The 13,466-nt window shown below is 36.7% G+C and overlaps 6 protein-coding genes across 6 annotated transcripts; 4 read left to right on the forward strand and 2 right to left on the reverse strand. All coding sequences in view use genetic code 12, as the record gives it.

The window, feature by feature from the left end:
• Positions 1–115: 115 nt before the first annotated feature.
• On the forward strand, positions 116–577 carry KGF56_000318 (uncharacterized protein; the record flags this gene model as incomplete). Its single annotated transcript, XM_049324469.1, has 1 exon — positions 116–577. The coding sequence occupies one exon, from the start codon at positions 116–118 to the stop codon at positions 575–577; it is 462 nt and encodes a 153-aa protein (XP_049182602.1).
• A 1,451-nt stretch (positions 578–2,028) lies between these two features.
• Positions 2,029–3,960, forward strand: SDH12 (Sdh12p; the record flags this gene model as incomplete). Its single annotated transcript, XM_049324480.1, has 1 exon — positions 2,029–3,960. One exon carries the CDS (start codon positions 2,029–2,031, stop codon positions 3,958–3,960), a length of 1,932 nt encoding a protein of 643 aa, XP_049182603.1.
• Positions 3,961–4,681: 721 nt separating this feature from the next.
• KGF56_000320 (SDR family oxidoreductase) lies at positions 4,682–5,533 on the forward strand (the record flags this gene model as incomplete). The annotated part of the gene is made up of 1 exon (XM_049324491.1): positions 4,682–5,533. One exon carries the CDS (start codon positions 4,682–4,684, stop codon positions 5,531–5,533), a length of 852 nt encoding a protein of 283 aa, XP_049182604.1.
• Positions 5,534–6,174: 641 nt separating this feature from the next.
• Positions 6,175–7,002, reverse strand: VMA8 (H(+)-transporting V1 sector ATPase subunit D; the record flags this gene model as incomplete). Its single annotated transcript, XM_049324502.1, has 1 exon — positions 6,175–7,002. One exon carries the CDS (start codon positions 7,000–7,002, stop codon positions 6,175–6,177), a length of 828 nt encoding a protein of 275 aa, XP_049182605.1.
• A 285-nt stretch (positions 7,003–7,287) lies between these two features.
• Positions 7,288–9,126, forward strand: KGF56_000322 (mRNA splicing protein; the record flags this gene model as incomplete). Its single annotated transcript, XM_049324513.1, has 1 exon — positions 7,288–9,126. One exon carries the CDS (start codon positions 7,288–7,290, stop codon positions 9,124–9,126), a length of 1,839 nt encoding a protein of 612 aa, XP_049182606.1.
• Positions 9,127–9,969: 843 nt separating this feature from the next.
• On the reverse strand, positions 9,970–12,633 carry KGF56_000323 (uncharacterized protein; the record flags this gene model as incomplete). Its single annotated transcript, XM_049324524.1, has 1 exon — positions 9,970–12,633. One exon carries the CDS (start codon positions 12,631–12,633, stop codon positions 9,970–9,972), a length of 2,664 nt encoding a protein of 887 aa, XP_049182607.1.
• Positions 12,634–13,466: the final 833 nt, after the last annotated feature.

Raw genomic sequence — 13,466 nt, forward strand, 5'->3', positions numbered from 1 at the left:
TATACCATCTCAGGGAGGGGGAGAAGAGTATAAAAGAGTGAGCCTAATTCCTCTTGTTTCGATTTCTATTTCGTTTCAATACTCTATCGAGTTTAGAAAAATAACAAATACAAACATGAAGTTCTTACAATCCGTTTCTTTATTAGCTTTAGCTTCTCAATCATTAGCTGCCTTATCACAGATACAGTTATTTGCCAAATCTGAAAACAAGGAAATCGACGGTAAAGGTTTATATTATACTCATGAAGGTGCTGGTATCAACTACTTTTTCATTTCAACTGAAGAATCCTCACCTCAACTCACTTATGATGATGTAAGTAAGGAAATATACAGGCAGATTAGTCCGCAAATTAGATTTCAGTTTTCAAAGGAAAGTGATATTGTACAGTTGAGTGTCTTTTCCCCAGAAACTGTAGAAATCAAAGAGGATGGACTCTTGACATTCACCGGAAGTGATACTTTGTATGCCGCAAAGAATATCAATGACCCATATAGGTATTCGGAAAATGCATATGCTGTTGTTGTTGGTGACTCCTTTGGTGGTGTACCACTTGAAATTGTTGCTAAAAAAGTTTAGTTAGTTTTATCTCAAAAGTCTAATAAATATTTTGAAATTTATATTGCATCAATCGTATAATATGTCCTCTAAAGAAAGTGTCATAGCAGTTGGCAGGCTTAAAAAAAAAAAAATGTAAAGATGCTTTGACATGTCAAAATCTTATTTCTGGATATAAATGCAGGAAAAGGTTGCAAAAGAGAAAAATTCTGCTTTGAAATTTTGGTAAGCAAAGAATACAGAACAACGAGCAATAGTAATCAAAGTTAAGCCCTTTTTTTAATAACTTCAAAGCTAAAATGCCAAAAAAAAAAGTGTTTATCATAGAAATTAACGGTTTCTTTGAAATTAATTGTTTTTTTTTTATGTTTTTTTTCATATTTTTTGTTTTTTCTTACCGGTTTCATTGCATCATCCTTTAGCTTCTTGTACCCCATCTTTGCTAGCTCCAACTTATCACAATCTTTTGTTTCACGTTCTCTAGCATTTTTCTTTCTCCGCAATTTTTCCATACTAGGCTCTACTAAGGAAACTATCTACAAAAAAAAAAAAGAAAAATTACTCATGATAAATCAAGCTTAAAGTGCCTCGGGAATCTTTTATAGACCTTAAGATAGTGTCGCTAGTGGTGGCAGCTAGTGTGCTCCACTATCTCGCTCTGCTCGATAGTGTCGGTGGCAGATAGTGTCGCTGGCTCTTCTTTTTATTCCCGGCTTGTGCGAAAAAACTGGGCTCTTTCTACCTTTCCGACCAACCCCGGAATTTTATGGAACAAATCAGTAAAATCTAAAAGTTTAATGAATTACTTATTTTGGTATCGTATGAGGCTCATTTTCCAGCCTATCAAATCATTTCATTTGTAATGCATTTGTATAATCAACAAACCCATATACTTTTTATTTCAAAATCATTCAAAGAAAAGAAAAGCCACTTTTCATGGACAACCCGACTTTCCGTCTGTTCCTTTTAACCACCATGTAAGTTAACGGCTCTAACCTACTCTGATTCTTGCCAGTCAATGATCATCTTTCTCTCCTCTCCCTCCTTACCTTCCCATTATAATGTAAAGGGAAAAAAAGAAAAAAAAAAAAAATTATCTAAAATGTAGTGGGAAATAAAGTGAGGTTTAAAAGTTGATTCAACAAGTGAAACCAGTTCTGATTTTTTTTTTTTTTCACTTCTACTCCAACTCTTGAAGATTTTTCTTCTCCTGTCATTTCTTCATCCTCAAAGAGAATAGCTTTACAGTCAAATACAAACCGTTTTTCCTTGAACTCACGGTCCCAATTGCTACTACTGCTGAATTTCTGGAACTACCAAAAACTAACTAAACCAAACCAATTTCCCCCCTCCTCTACTAACATTTAAAGAACACTTTTCTTCAAGAGCTTAGTTTTCTTTTTCTTTTTTCTTTTTTTTTTTTTTTGGTTGGTTCTGTTCTTGTTTCTTTTCTCTTTGCTGATATTCACCAAATGTTGTCCTTGCTTCGTTGTCAGGCAAGGTCCACCCCTGCTACAAGAGTAGCTAAATGTTTTTCAACGACAGCAATAAGATCACAGGTTATTGGATCGAATGTTAAAGGTAAAGATTTCGATGCAGCTAGAATTATGAACCAAAAATACCACGTTGTTGATCATGAATACGACTGTTTGGTTGTTGGTGCAGGTGGTGCAGGTTTGAGAGCTGCGTTTGGATTGGCATCGGAAGGTTATAAAACCGCTTGTGTCTCTAAATTGTTCCCTACTAGATCACATACAGTTGCTGCTCAAGGTGGTATCAATGCTGCTTTGGGTAACATGCATCCTGATGACTGGCACTGGCATTTCTACGATACTGTCAAAGGTTCAGATTGGTTAGGTGATCAAGATGCTATTCATTATATGACAAAAGAAGCACCAGCATCAATTTACGAGTTGGAAAACTATGGTGTTCCATTTTCAAGAAATGAAGAAGGAAGAATTTACCAAAGAGCTTTCGGTGGTCAATCCAAGGAATACGGTAAAGGTGGCCAAGCTTACAGAACTTGTGCTGTTGCCGACAGAACCGGTCACGCTTTGTTGCATTCGTTATATGGTCAATCATTGAGACACGATTGTCATTTTTTTATTGAGTTTTTTGCTATGGACTTGATGATGCAAGATGGCGCTTGCATTGGTATAATTGCTTACAACGAGGAAGATGGTACTTTGCACAGATTCTTTGCCAACAGAACAGTTATGGCCACTGGTGGATATGGTAGAGCTTATTTTTCATGTACTTCTGCTCACACTTGTACTGGTGATGGATATGCTATGGTTTCAAGAGCAGGATTGCCATTAGAGGATTTGGAGTTTGTTCAATTCCACCCATCAGGAATTTATGGATCAGGTTGTCTCATCACAGAAGGAGCCAGAGGTGAAGGTGGTTTCTTGGTCAACTCTGAAGGTGAAAGATTTATGGAACGTTATGCTCCTTCTGCTAAGGATTTGGCTTCTAGAGACGTTGTTTCAAGAGCTATTACTATGGAAATTAACGAAGGAAGAGGTGTTGGACCTGAAAAGGATCACATGTACTTGCAACTATCACACATCCCTGCTGCTGTTTTGAAAGAAAGACTTCCTGGAATTTCCGAAACAGCACACATTTTTGCTGGTGTTGATGTCACCAAGGAACCAATTCCAATCTTGCCCACCGTCCACTACAACATGGGTGGTATTCCAACCAACTGGCAAGGTGAAGTTTTGAAAAGGGGTCCTGATGGTAAAGATGAGGTTGTTCCTGGTTTGTTGGCATGTGGTGAAGTAGCTTGTGCTTCTGTCCATGGTGCTAATAGATTAGGTGCCAACTCATTATTGGACTTGGTCGTTTTCGGAAGAGCCGTTTCACACACCATCGCCGCTACTTTGAAACCGGGTGAACCAATTAAGCAACATGATAAGGCAATTGGCTATGAGTCCATTGCCAACTTGGACAAATTAAGAAATGCCAATGGTACTAAATCAACTGCAGAGATTAGATTAGATATGCAAAAGACTATGCAAAAGGGATGTGCAGTTTTCAGAACTCAAGATACATTAGATAAATGTGTTGAACATATTAAGAAAGTTGATGAAAATTTTGCCGACGTTAAAACAAGTGACCGTTCAATGATTTGGAATAGTGATTTGGTTGAGACTTTGGAATTGCAAAACTTGTTAACTTGTGCTACCCAAACAGCAGTATCTGCCGCCGCTAGAAAGGAGTCAAGAGGTGCACACGCTAGAGATGATTACCCAGATAGAGACGATGTTAATTGGAGAAAACACACGTTATCATACCAGGATGGATTTGGCGCCCCAATCAAATTGGAATACAGAGATGTTATCAAGCACACTTTGGACGACAATGATTGTAAACCTGTACCTCCTGCTAAACGTGTATACTAGTTGAAAGAAAAAAATGAAAAAGATGAGGAAAGAACATCAATAATGAAATCCAAATCAAAAAAACAAAACAAAACAAAACAAAACGAGAGAAATCGATACATAGTGGAGTCTACCCAGGAATTTATATATAGATATGTATATTTATTTGTGTGGTGGTGGTAGTGGTGGTGGTAGTGTGTGATACAATGTGATGTAAGTGTGAGAGCTTTAAATTGTTTAAGGGTCTTGTGATTCAGAACTATTATATAAATTATATGGATGGACCGGAATATCCTGTTATAAAAAGTTATTTAATTATTATGCGCATTAAATAAAGTAAAGAAAAAATAAAAATAAAAGTAAAGTACACAATTTTAATGATAGCAATTGTAAGAATAAATAGGAGAGGGCATTTCATCATAATGCTGACCCCCCCACACCTCTTCCCCATAACTTGCATTGAAAATCGCCCTTTACAAAGCATCTCTTATATAAATAGATCTTGAAACGTTCCCCAACGGACTTTCTTTTGTTGAAATGCTATTTTGATTAATAAATCTTGAATTTCGAAACAAAATTAGCGTTTTCAAGTATAACTTGGGCCCCAACATCCAACCCCCTAGCTACCCCCCCCCTCCCCCCAACCTCGAAACCTCCCCCACTTTCTTTCCTCCCTTTTTCTCTCTTACACTGCCCATTTTGCAATATTTTTCATCACTTCAAATTTACAATATATAGATAAATGAGCTCTTCAACCAACGATATAATTTCCTACTGCAACCCGGATTTGGGACCATTGCCAACTAAACCACCTTCATTAGATACTGACATTCTATCCTTGTTTTCTCTCAAGGGCAAGACTGCTTCGGTTACTGGGTCGTCTGGTGGTATTGGTTGGGCTGTAGCAGAAGGGTATGCACAAGCAGGTGCAAACGTTGCAATCTGGTATAATAGCCACCCCGCGGACGACAAAGCCAAGTACCTTGAAGAGAAATACGGAATCAAGTCGAAAGCTTACAAATGCAATATTAGCAATGCCGACGATATTTTACGTGTTGTTAAGGAGCAAGTTGCTGAGTTTGGAACAATTGATATCTTTGTTGCAAATGCTGGTGTTGCATGGACCGATGGGCCATTGATCAATCAGCCAAATTTGGACAAGTGGAATCAAGTCGTGGATACTGATTTAAATAGTGTCGCTTACTGTGCATACGCTATTGGGCCAATATTCAAAAAACAAGGCAAGGGCTCAATGGTTATTACCGCGTCAATGTCGGCATCAATTGTCAATGTGCCTCAATTACAAGCGGCATATAATGCAGCAAAAGCTGGCGTAAAGCATTTATCAAAATCGTTGGCGGTAGAATGGGCTCCATTTGCCAGAGTTAATACAGTTTCCCCAGGTTACATTGCAACTCATTTATCAGCATTTGCTGATCCGGCTGTTAAAGCAAAATGGGAGCAATTGACTCCATTAGGTAGAGAAGGTACTACTAAAGAGTTGGTGGGGGCCTATCTATATTTGGCTTCAGACGCCGCTTCGTTTACTACGGGTTGCGACTTGGCTGTTGATGGAGGCTACACTGTACCATAAAAAAAAAGACTTATAGAAAATAGAAAACAGGAAAGTTGAAAAAAAAAAAAAACAAAGCAAAACAAAATAAAACAAAGAAATGAAGTAGCATTTGACCCTGTTTGGACCTTTTATTCGTAGATTTACTTGCAAATAAGATGTGTTATTTTTTTTACTCTTTGTCTGCATTGTATAGTCGCTGTTTCACTTTAGTTGATCGAGTGAAGTAGATTCAATTAGTGGGGGGCGAGGAGGGGGTCGTGGGATTCCCCCCCTCGCCCCGCGTGTGCGCCCACGCGCGCGCCCTGACACATCTTATTTGTTATCACGTGATATATTCTTTTTTTTGGAAAGAAAGGAGATTGCTTTTACACATCAAAGGTGATTAAAAGAGGGCTAAATAGTTGAGTAAAGCATATCATGCTAATTTTACGAGTGGCAAGATTAATGCAGCTTGCCAAAGGGTGTCAATGCTACCAACAAGAAAGAGTCAATTGGGGTTTTACACGATAGACCCACAGGTATTGTATAGAACCACTCTCATCTATTATGTCGTTTAATATGTTGAGCCTTTCAAACTTTTCCCCGAAAAGTAAGTAAGTACCAATCGTCCTTCTCCCTCCTTGCTCCCCTCTTCCATTATATATTTGAGTTTTTGTAATTTAAAATATAACGTCATCTTCAGTTTCTTCCAAAACGAGATTGCTGGCATCTGCTTTAACATCAATTTTCTCAGTATTGCCTTGAATACCAGATACATCCGTCAACCCTTCAGCCTTGGCTAAATTCAATTTATCTTCAGCCTTTGCTAAATTCAATTTATCTTCCTTTTCGGCAGCAGCAGCAGCCTCTTGTTTCTTTTCCTGTACTTTTTTCAACCTATAAAACTCCTCTCTATCCAATTCATCTAATTCCGAATTGATATAAGCAATGGTGTTTTCTGTCCTTGGAATGATGACATGCTCAATAGCATTAACTCTTCGGTTTGTGACTTTGATCACTTCGTCCAAGATAATAAAGGCAGTCTGCAATGAGGCCAATTCAACTAAGGTCTCTACAGCTTTAGTATAAACTAGCTTGGCCTTTTGAACTTGTTGGCCGCCTCGGCCCAATCCTGTCAATTTGAAATCATTGATATTTTCGTTGATGTGGCTTTCGAATGTCGGCAAGTAAACACCTGAAACATTCTCCTGTTTAGCTTGTATTGTGAAACGAGCTTTTTGCACAGATTCTTGAACTTGGTATGAGATATTGTCACCAGTAGCATAAGAAACTTCAGCTAGTGAGAATGCTGCTGTTTGCATAACTCTGCCCATCTTTGTCTTTGCATCATCTATTCTTTGCGTTATATCCCTAAATCTTTTGGTCAATGCCTCTGACTTTCTCTTCAATAACGAGTGGCCCTGTTGAGCTCCTTTGAGTTTAGTCTTCATCACACCCAAAGTCATACGTGTGGGAAACACCTGCTCACGATTACCGGCTCCTGACATAACTGATAGTCTCTAGTTTTAAATTGGGAAATCAACAAGGGCACCAGCACCAGCACCAGCTTCTTCACGTAAAGATTTGCTGAAAGAACAAGCTTCTACTTAAACGACTTGGCTCGATAAAACGACTTGACTCGTTTTAGTAGAGGAGAAAAAAAGAAAGAGAGAAGAGAGAGAGAAAGAAAGAAAGAAGAAAGGAAAGCAAGAGATGAGAATGTATATCAATAGTTTTCATACCAATTTGAGCAGAGGTGTGCGCGGTACTTATAGAACCAAGTATAGGATGGTATGATGGTAGATATTGATGAGCTTATAAATGAGCAAGACTTTTCTTATGAAGAAACGTTAGCAAAGAATGATAAACTGGTAGATTCTTGGATATCTTATTATGAACTGAAAATCAATCATCCATTGATATCACGTGTTTTCGTTATAAAACGAGCTGTTGACTCGGTCAAGACCGATGCAACTCTATGGAATATGTATCTCGATGTAATTATCAAAGAGCACAAGTTCATCTCAAAGGAGGACCAACTTGCAATCTTTGACCAATGCGTTAAAGAACAACCCAAATCATTTCCACTTTGGATCAAAATTCTTGACCATCTCTTGGACCACCAGTTCATTGAGTATATAACCTATATACGAAGAAAGTTTAACCAATGTTTGCAGAACTTGCCAGTGGAAGATCATGACAAGATTTGGCTGATATATTTAAAGTTTGCCGATATAGTAGGTGGAAAGACCGGTGTGAATATTTACATGAGATTTTTCAAATTTATTGATCCTAGAGTACTAAAAGGGATCGGAGTCGATTACGAAATCGAGGTATCGATGAACATCTTGGATTTTATTGAAAAGCTTATTGAATTTGGAGATGTTGATGATGTTTTAAAGTTGTATTCGGAGGTGGTTATGGTCAATTCCAATGAGTATTCTAACTTACCGAAATCGCAACTCGAGATATTGTTTAATTATTTGGATTTCTTAATAGCCAAATCGCAAATATCTGATAAAGAATTTGAAAAAATAGTTAACAAAGCCATTGACAAATTTCCTGATCAAATTACCACGTTACAGTTGAAGCATATTGGGTTTATCAAAAAGAAAAAACATTCAGATAGGTTACAGATACGAAATCTCTATCAAAAATGTATCAAGACATGCGGAACAGTACAAGATTTCAAGAGCGCTTATAATGAGTTTACACAATTCGAAGAAGATGAAATTGATAAGCTAATCAACACCGATCCAGGCCACAATAAGTCTGAACTTGAACGAATGTTGAACGATTTTGAACAGCTTTTATATCAAAGAAAACAGCTAGTCAATGACTTACAGCTACGACAAGATATCAACAATGTTGATTTCTGGTTCATACGATTTGACATTTTTAAAGATCAACTACCTCAAAAAATTAAATCCATAACAGAAGCAATAAAGTCAATAAATCCATTGAAAATTCCTCACAACTGCAAACATAAGCTTTCTGATATTTGGAAAATGTATGCTGGAATATACTCATCTTCATCAGATTTCAAAACTGCTGATTTTATAATAAGTAAATCTGTTCAATCACAGTATCCTCATCCCGATGAATTAGCTGAAATGTATATTTACTGGAGTGAAATGAGATTGGGCAGTGATTATTTCAAAGAAGAGCAAGCTCTTGAAGTATTGGAGAACGTATTGTTCAAAGAACAAGAAGAGGTGGTGGAAGCAAAAAAACAGAGCAGTTTTTCTTATTATGACTCAAAAATCCCCGTGCAGAAAAGAATCACCAAATCAATCAAATTGTGGCTATTTTTTATTGACTTGATTGAGTCGTTTTTGGAAGATAATGAGGATGATTCACTGTTGATTTCCCAGGTTGTTGAGGCTTTTGAGCAAATGATTAAATTGAAGATTGCTACACCTAATATAATGATCAGGTATGCTCTCTTTCTAGAAGCACATAAACAGATTGAAAAATCATTGAGTATTTATGAACGAGCAGTGCAAGTTTTCAAAGACGAGTTGATCAAAAAGGGAGTTTGGAAAATTTACTCTACAAAGTTGAAATATATAGATAACAAGGAGAGAGTAAAGGATATTCAAGAGCGATTTCAAAAAGAAGAGCAGAGGTAAGAGAGGAAATAAGTAAATAAATAAGTATTATATCAATTGTGTACGTGTGAGTTACACAAGTAACCTCCCTTATTTAATACCTGTGAATCTCGTTCATATTTTCAGTTACTATTCTTTCAATGAAATAAAGAAAACTAGATACTTGGTGACCTTTCAAAAAGTAGTTTTCAACATTTTGACTGAATAATTGACCAAAATAGAGTATATAAAAGGAAACATGAAAATTTCCACCAGTTGAAAGTTTTTCTACGTAACTTTCTCTTTTCAAACTTGTTCCATATACTTTGTTCATCTTTCAACCAAAGTCAAGCCTATATCTTGTTATAATCTTCTCATTTATTAACTACAGTCTCTTCTTTTGCAAATACATATCCATAGACACCCAAGCAAAGATATCTACATTAACAACTTGACATTGATAACAAAAAAGTCCCAGATAGTTTAGTGGCTAGAATTACCGTTTGTCGCATGGTAGACCAGGGTTCAATTCCCTGTCTGGGAGGAAATTTTAATAATTCTAATTATTATTTTTTTTATTTTTTTTTTTTTGCAACTTTTACCAAAAATTAACCTTAAAGCTTGTTAAGTATTTATATATATATATGATGTGGTCTCAAAAGAGTGACAGTGGCGAAACTTTGAAGAAGTGACATGTGTTTACGGGGCCGTTTGGGAGTACACTTTCGGTTAGAAACAGTACCCTTTTTTTTTAATTTATTTTTTATCTTATAAATAATAAAAATACATTCTATAAATTACCACATTAAAAAAAAAAAAAAAAACAAACAAACTGCTCTACTCTTTACTCCACTCATTCTTTCTCCTTACAAATTGGTGAACCAATCAACCAAAATGGTGCCTACTCCAACGATGCACAAACTTATCCATATTCATCATGTGATTAGGACAATAATTAATTCTTATTCCATTACTTGGAACCTTTACCAATTCATCAAAACTGTTCCAGCCTAAATGATAATTAACAAAAATCGTCTTTGCAAAAGATTTCATCAATTTAAAATTATTCTTTTCTCTGGTTTTAATGGATTGCGAATTCACAATCAATAAAGTTAATAATTTCATAACAATCTCTAAACTTGGTGAATTGATGATGATGGTTTGCTCTTCATCTTTTGTGTTTGTTCCTTGTAGTGGTGATGGTTGTTGCTGTTGCTGTTGCTGTTGCTGTTGCTGTTGCTGTTGCTGCTGTTGCTGTTGTTGATTTGCGGAAAAAGTTAATTTTTGACAATCGTCAAATTTCAAAATTGTCAAAAGTAAATGATTTGTAGTAAAATTGGCCAATTCTGGTTCAGATTCTAAACTTATTTGGGAGAATTTAGTATCTAAAATTTCGTGCTGTATCAACTCTAATAAACAGTATATTTCAATAATATCCACATGAGGAAATAAAGTCAATAAGATGGTAATTACCAAATAATCCTTTTCAGCTAATCCCGATTCGCTGATACTTTTGATATATAAAAGATGCTTTAGATTTAATCTAAATTCATCTAAATCAATGCCCGAATTAACGACAAACGGTTGAGTACTCATTGACTTGATGATTTTGTTGTACTCCAAATCTTTATTCCTCTTCATTACATCAGTCAACATAACCAATTTTTTATCGAATAATTCAAACAGGTGACGTATAGTATTTAAGGAATCTTGTGATGAATAGTTATTTGATAATACCTTGATAAAGAATTGAAACGTGTGAGTTTTGGGTATATTACAATCCCATGCTAGCTTTCTTATTTGATTTTTATCAACAGTAAGTTTTTTATTGAAATGCTTGTTATCCAACTCAATCAATGAATCGATAATCTTTACCCACTGTTGACCACTAGCGATTTTGAATTGCTCATTCTTCAACCGAAGGTCAACTTCGTTTTGAATACTTGTTTGGTACAGATCCAAGGTATTGTTGAATTCTTTATTGTGACGACTTTTATCGGTTGGCGATTTTGGTGGCAAATTGATTGGTCTAGTTTGATCCAAATATGACAATTTTTCAGGTGATATTAAATGCAAATCTTCCAAAGATGATTGTGATTTGATAAAGGAGGGAAGTTTATAAAATAGATTTTGCTCTCTTGATGATTTAATGAGTTTTGAAACTGATTCACTTCTCTGAGAATAGAAATCGGATATGTTGCTTGCAATTATCTCAGAGTCATCAGTTATCATCGACTCATCTTCTTCTAATATGCTGCTTTCATTTTTCGAGTTATACTGAGGTAAATTAGCAGAGCTCAATTTTCCAGGTAACGGGCACGGTCTAATGTTGTATTTATCATTATTATCACTGATCAAATCGTTTCTTGATAGTATGGTAACCAAACTGTTGCCTAGTGTTGCTGTCGAGGAGGAGAAGGAGGAGGAGCTGGAGAAGGAGGAGGACAACGTGGTGTTGGCGGTGGAGTTGTTGCCTTTGGAGTTATTACTTCCAATATTATGACTACTACTACTACGCCTTCTAGTCAACGAGTACAAGTCATTTTGATTTTTAATCACAGGAACATTAAAGATAAGACTATCCAAATCATTTGATAAAATCTCCTCCTCGTCATCATTTTCCTCATACTTTTTTTTCCTTAAAATCTGACGCTCTTTACTTTCTTGTGAAGTCACAAATCTCGATTTTGACCTATGTATTGGAGGTATACTTGCAACCGACTTTGACCGAGATGTTTTATTTGGTGGTTGTGGGAATGGTTGTAATGGTACACCCGGGCTTGATACATTTATTGTTGATGCAGCTTTGTAATATAGACAATGCTTGAATTTTCCTGAATTAGCCATACTGGTCTCTTGATTACTGAAAGTTGAGGTCATTGAGCTTAGCCTCGTATCGGTTATTGATTCTCTATTTGAAGCCGATGTTATCTGGGAGGAGGATCCAGGTACTGGAGCATCAAATTGGGAAGATAAAATCAGTGAATGGTCATCTGAAGATGAGGATTGTAGGGACATCAAGGAATCCTGCGATAGCCTTCCTTTGTATAATGCCAGGTGGGACAGCAGCAGCAGTGGGAACACACTAGACTGTTTTTTGGGCACCAGCAGCGACACATTAGACTGGTTTTTAGGCACCAGCAGCGACACATTAGACTGGTTTTTAGGCACCAGCAGCGACACATTAGACTGGTTTTTAGGCACCAGCAGCGACACATTAGACTGGTTTTTAGGCACCAGCAGCGACACATTAGACTGGTTTTTAGGCACCAGCAGCGACACATTAGACTGTTTTCTGGGAACCAGCGACGATGATTTTGACATAATCTTCTGCATATAATAATCACCTGGTCTCTTGATCTGATTACATGTAACCTGCATCGGTATAGTTGAGTCTTCACTCAAAGTAGGTAAAGATGACATCGACATTACCCTTTTAGGTGTGGGACATACACCTATTTTGTTGACACACATACTTGACGACGTGATTTTTCTTGAACTAAGTGACACATCATATAAATTCTGACTATCTATCGAACCAATTGACATCTGGTAAAAAATGAGGCGTCACAATGGGGGAGGGAGGGGTGTCACAATACCACTCTCGTGGAAAGAATACTTGTGCGAGTATTTATATAAATAGAGCAATCACTTCTTCTATTAAAAATGTTACTAGTAACAAAAGATTTTTTTCTTTTTTTTTATTTTTATTTTTATTTTTCAGTTGGGGGTTATTAGTATTAGTATTTTACTATTTTACTGGCAAGTAAGTTGAGATTTGGGAGATCTGAGTACTACTAGCGAGCAAAGCGAGCTAGTGGAACAGTATGTAATCAGACCCGTGTGTAAGGATGCAATCAAACCCGATAGTATTGTGTAAGGCGAGATAGTGGGGGATAGTAGAATGTAATGTAGTTTATTTTTCTAGATGTGTGAGTGAAGAATGTTAGACACTAGCGACTAGCGAGTTCCACTAGCGAGCAAAGCGAGTTACACCAGCGAGCAAAGCGAGTTACACCAGCGAGCAAAGCGAGCTAGTGTGATTACATACTGTTCCACTAGCTCGCTTTGCTCGCTGGTGTTACTCGCTTTGCTCCTGGAACAGTATGCAATCAAACCTGTGTTTAGAGGTATAACAAGTCAAGAGTAGCTTATGACAAGTCGAGAGTAGTTCATAACTAGTTACGAGTAGTTTATGACAAGTAGTGCAAACGTTGTTTTGTGCAGCCTTGTACTCCTTCCTCAAATAAGAACAAATTTCATTATATAACATTGGTAGCAGATATCAAAATGTAGCCGAAAACGAGGTTACTGCATATGGAATACCCAGTATGACAAATTTCACTTTATTTCATTGATTCTTGTGTCAGTTAGTCAGATGA

The sequence above is a fragment of the Candida oxycetoniae genome (assembly GCF_023343755.2).
Source record: "Candida oxycetoniae strain CBS 10844 chromosome Unknown scaffold68, whole genome shotgun sequence".
NCBI classification, from domain to species: Eukaryota; Fungi; Ascomycota; class Pichiomycetes; order Serinales; family Debaryomycetaceae; genus Lodderomyces; species Lodderomyces oxycetoniae.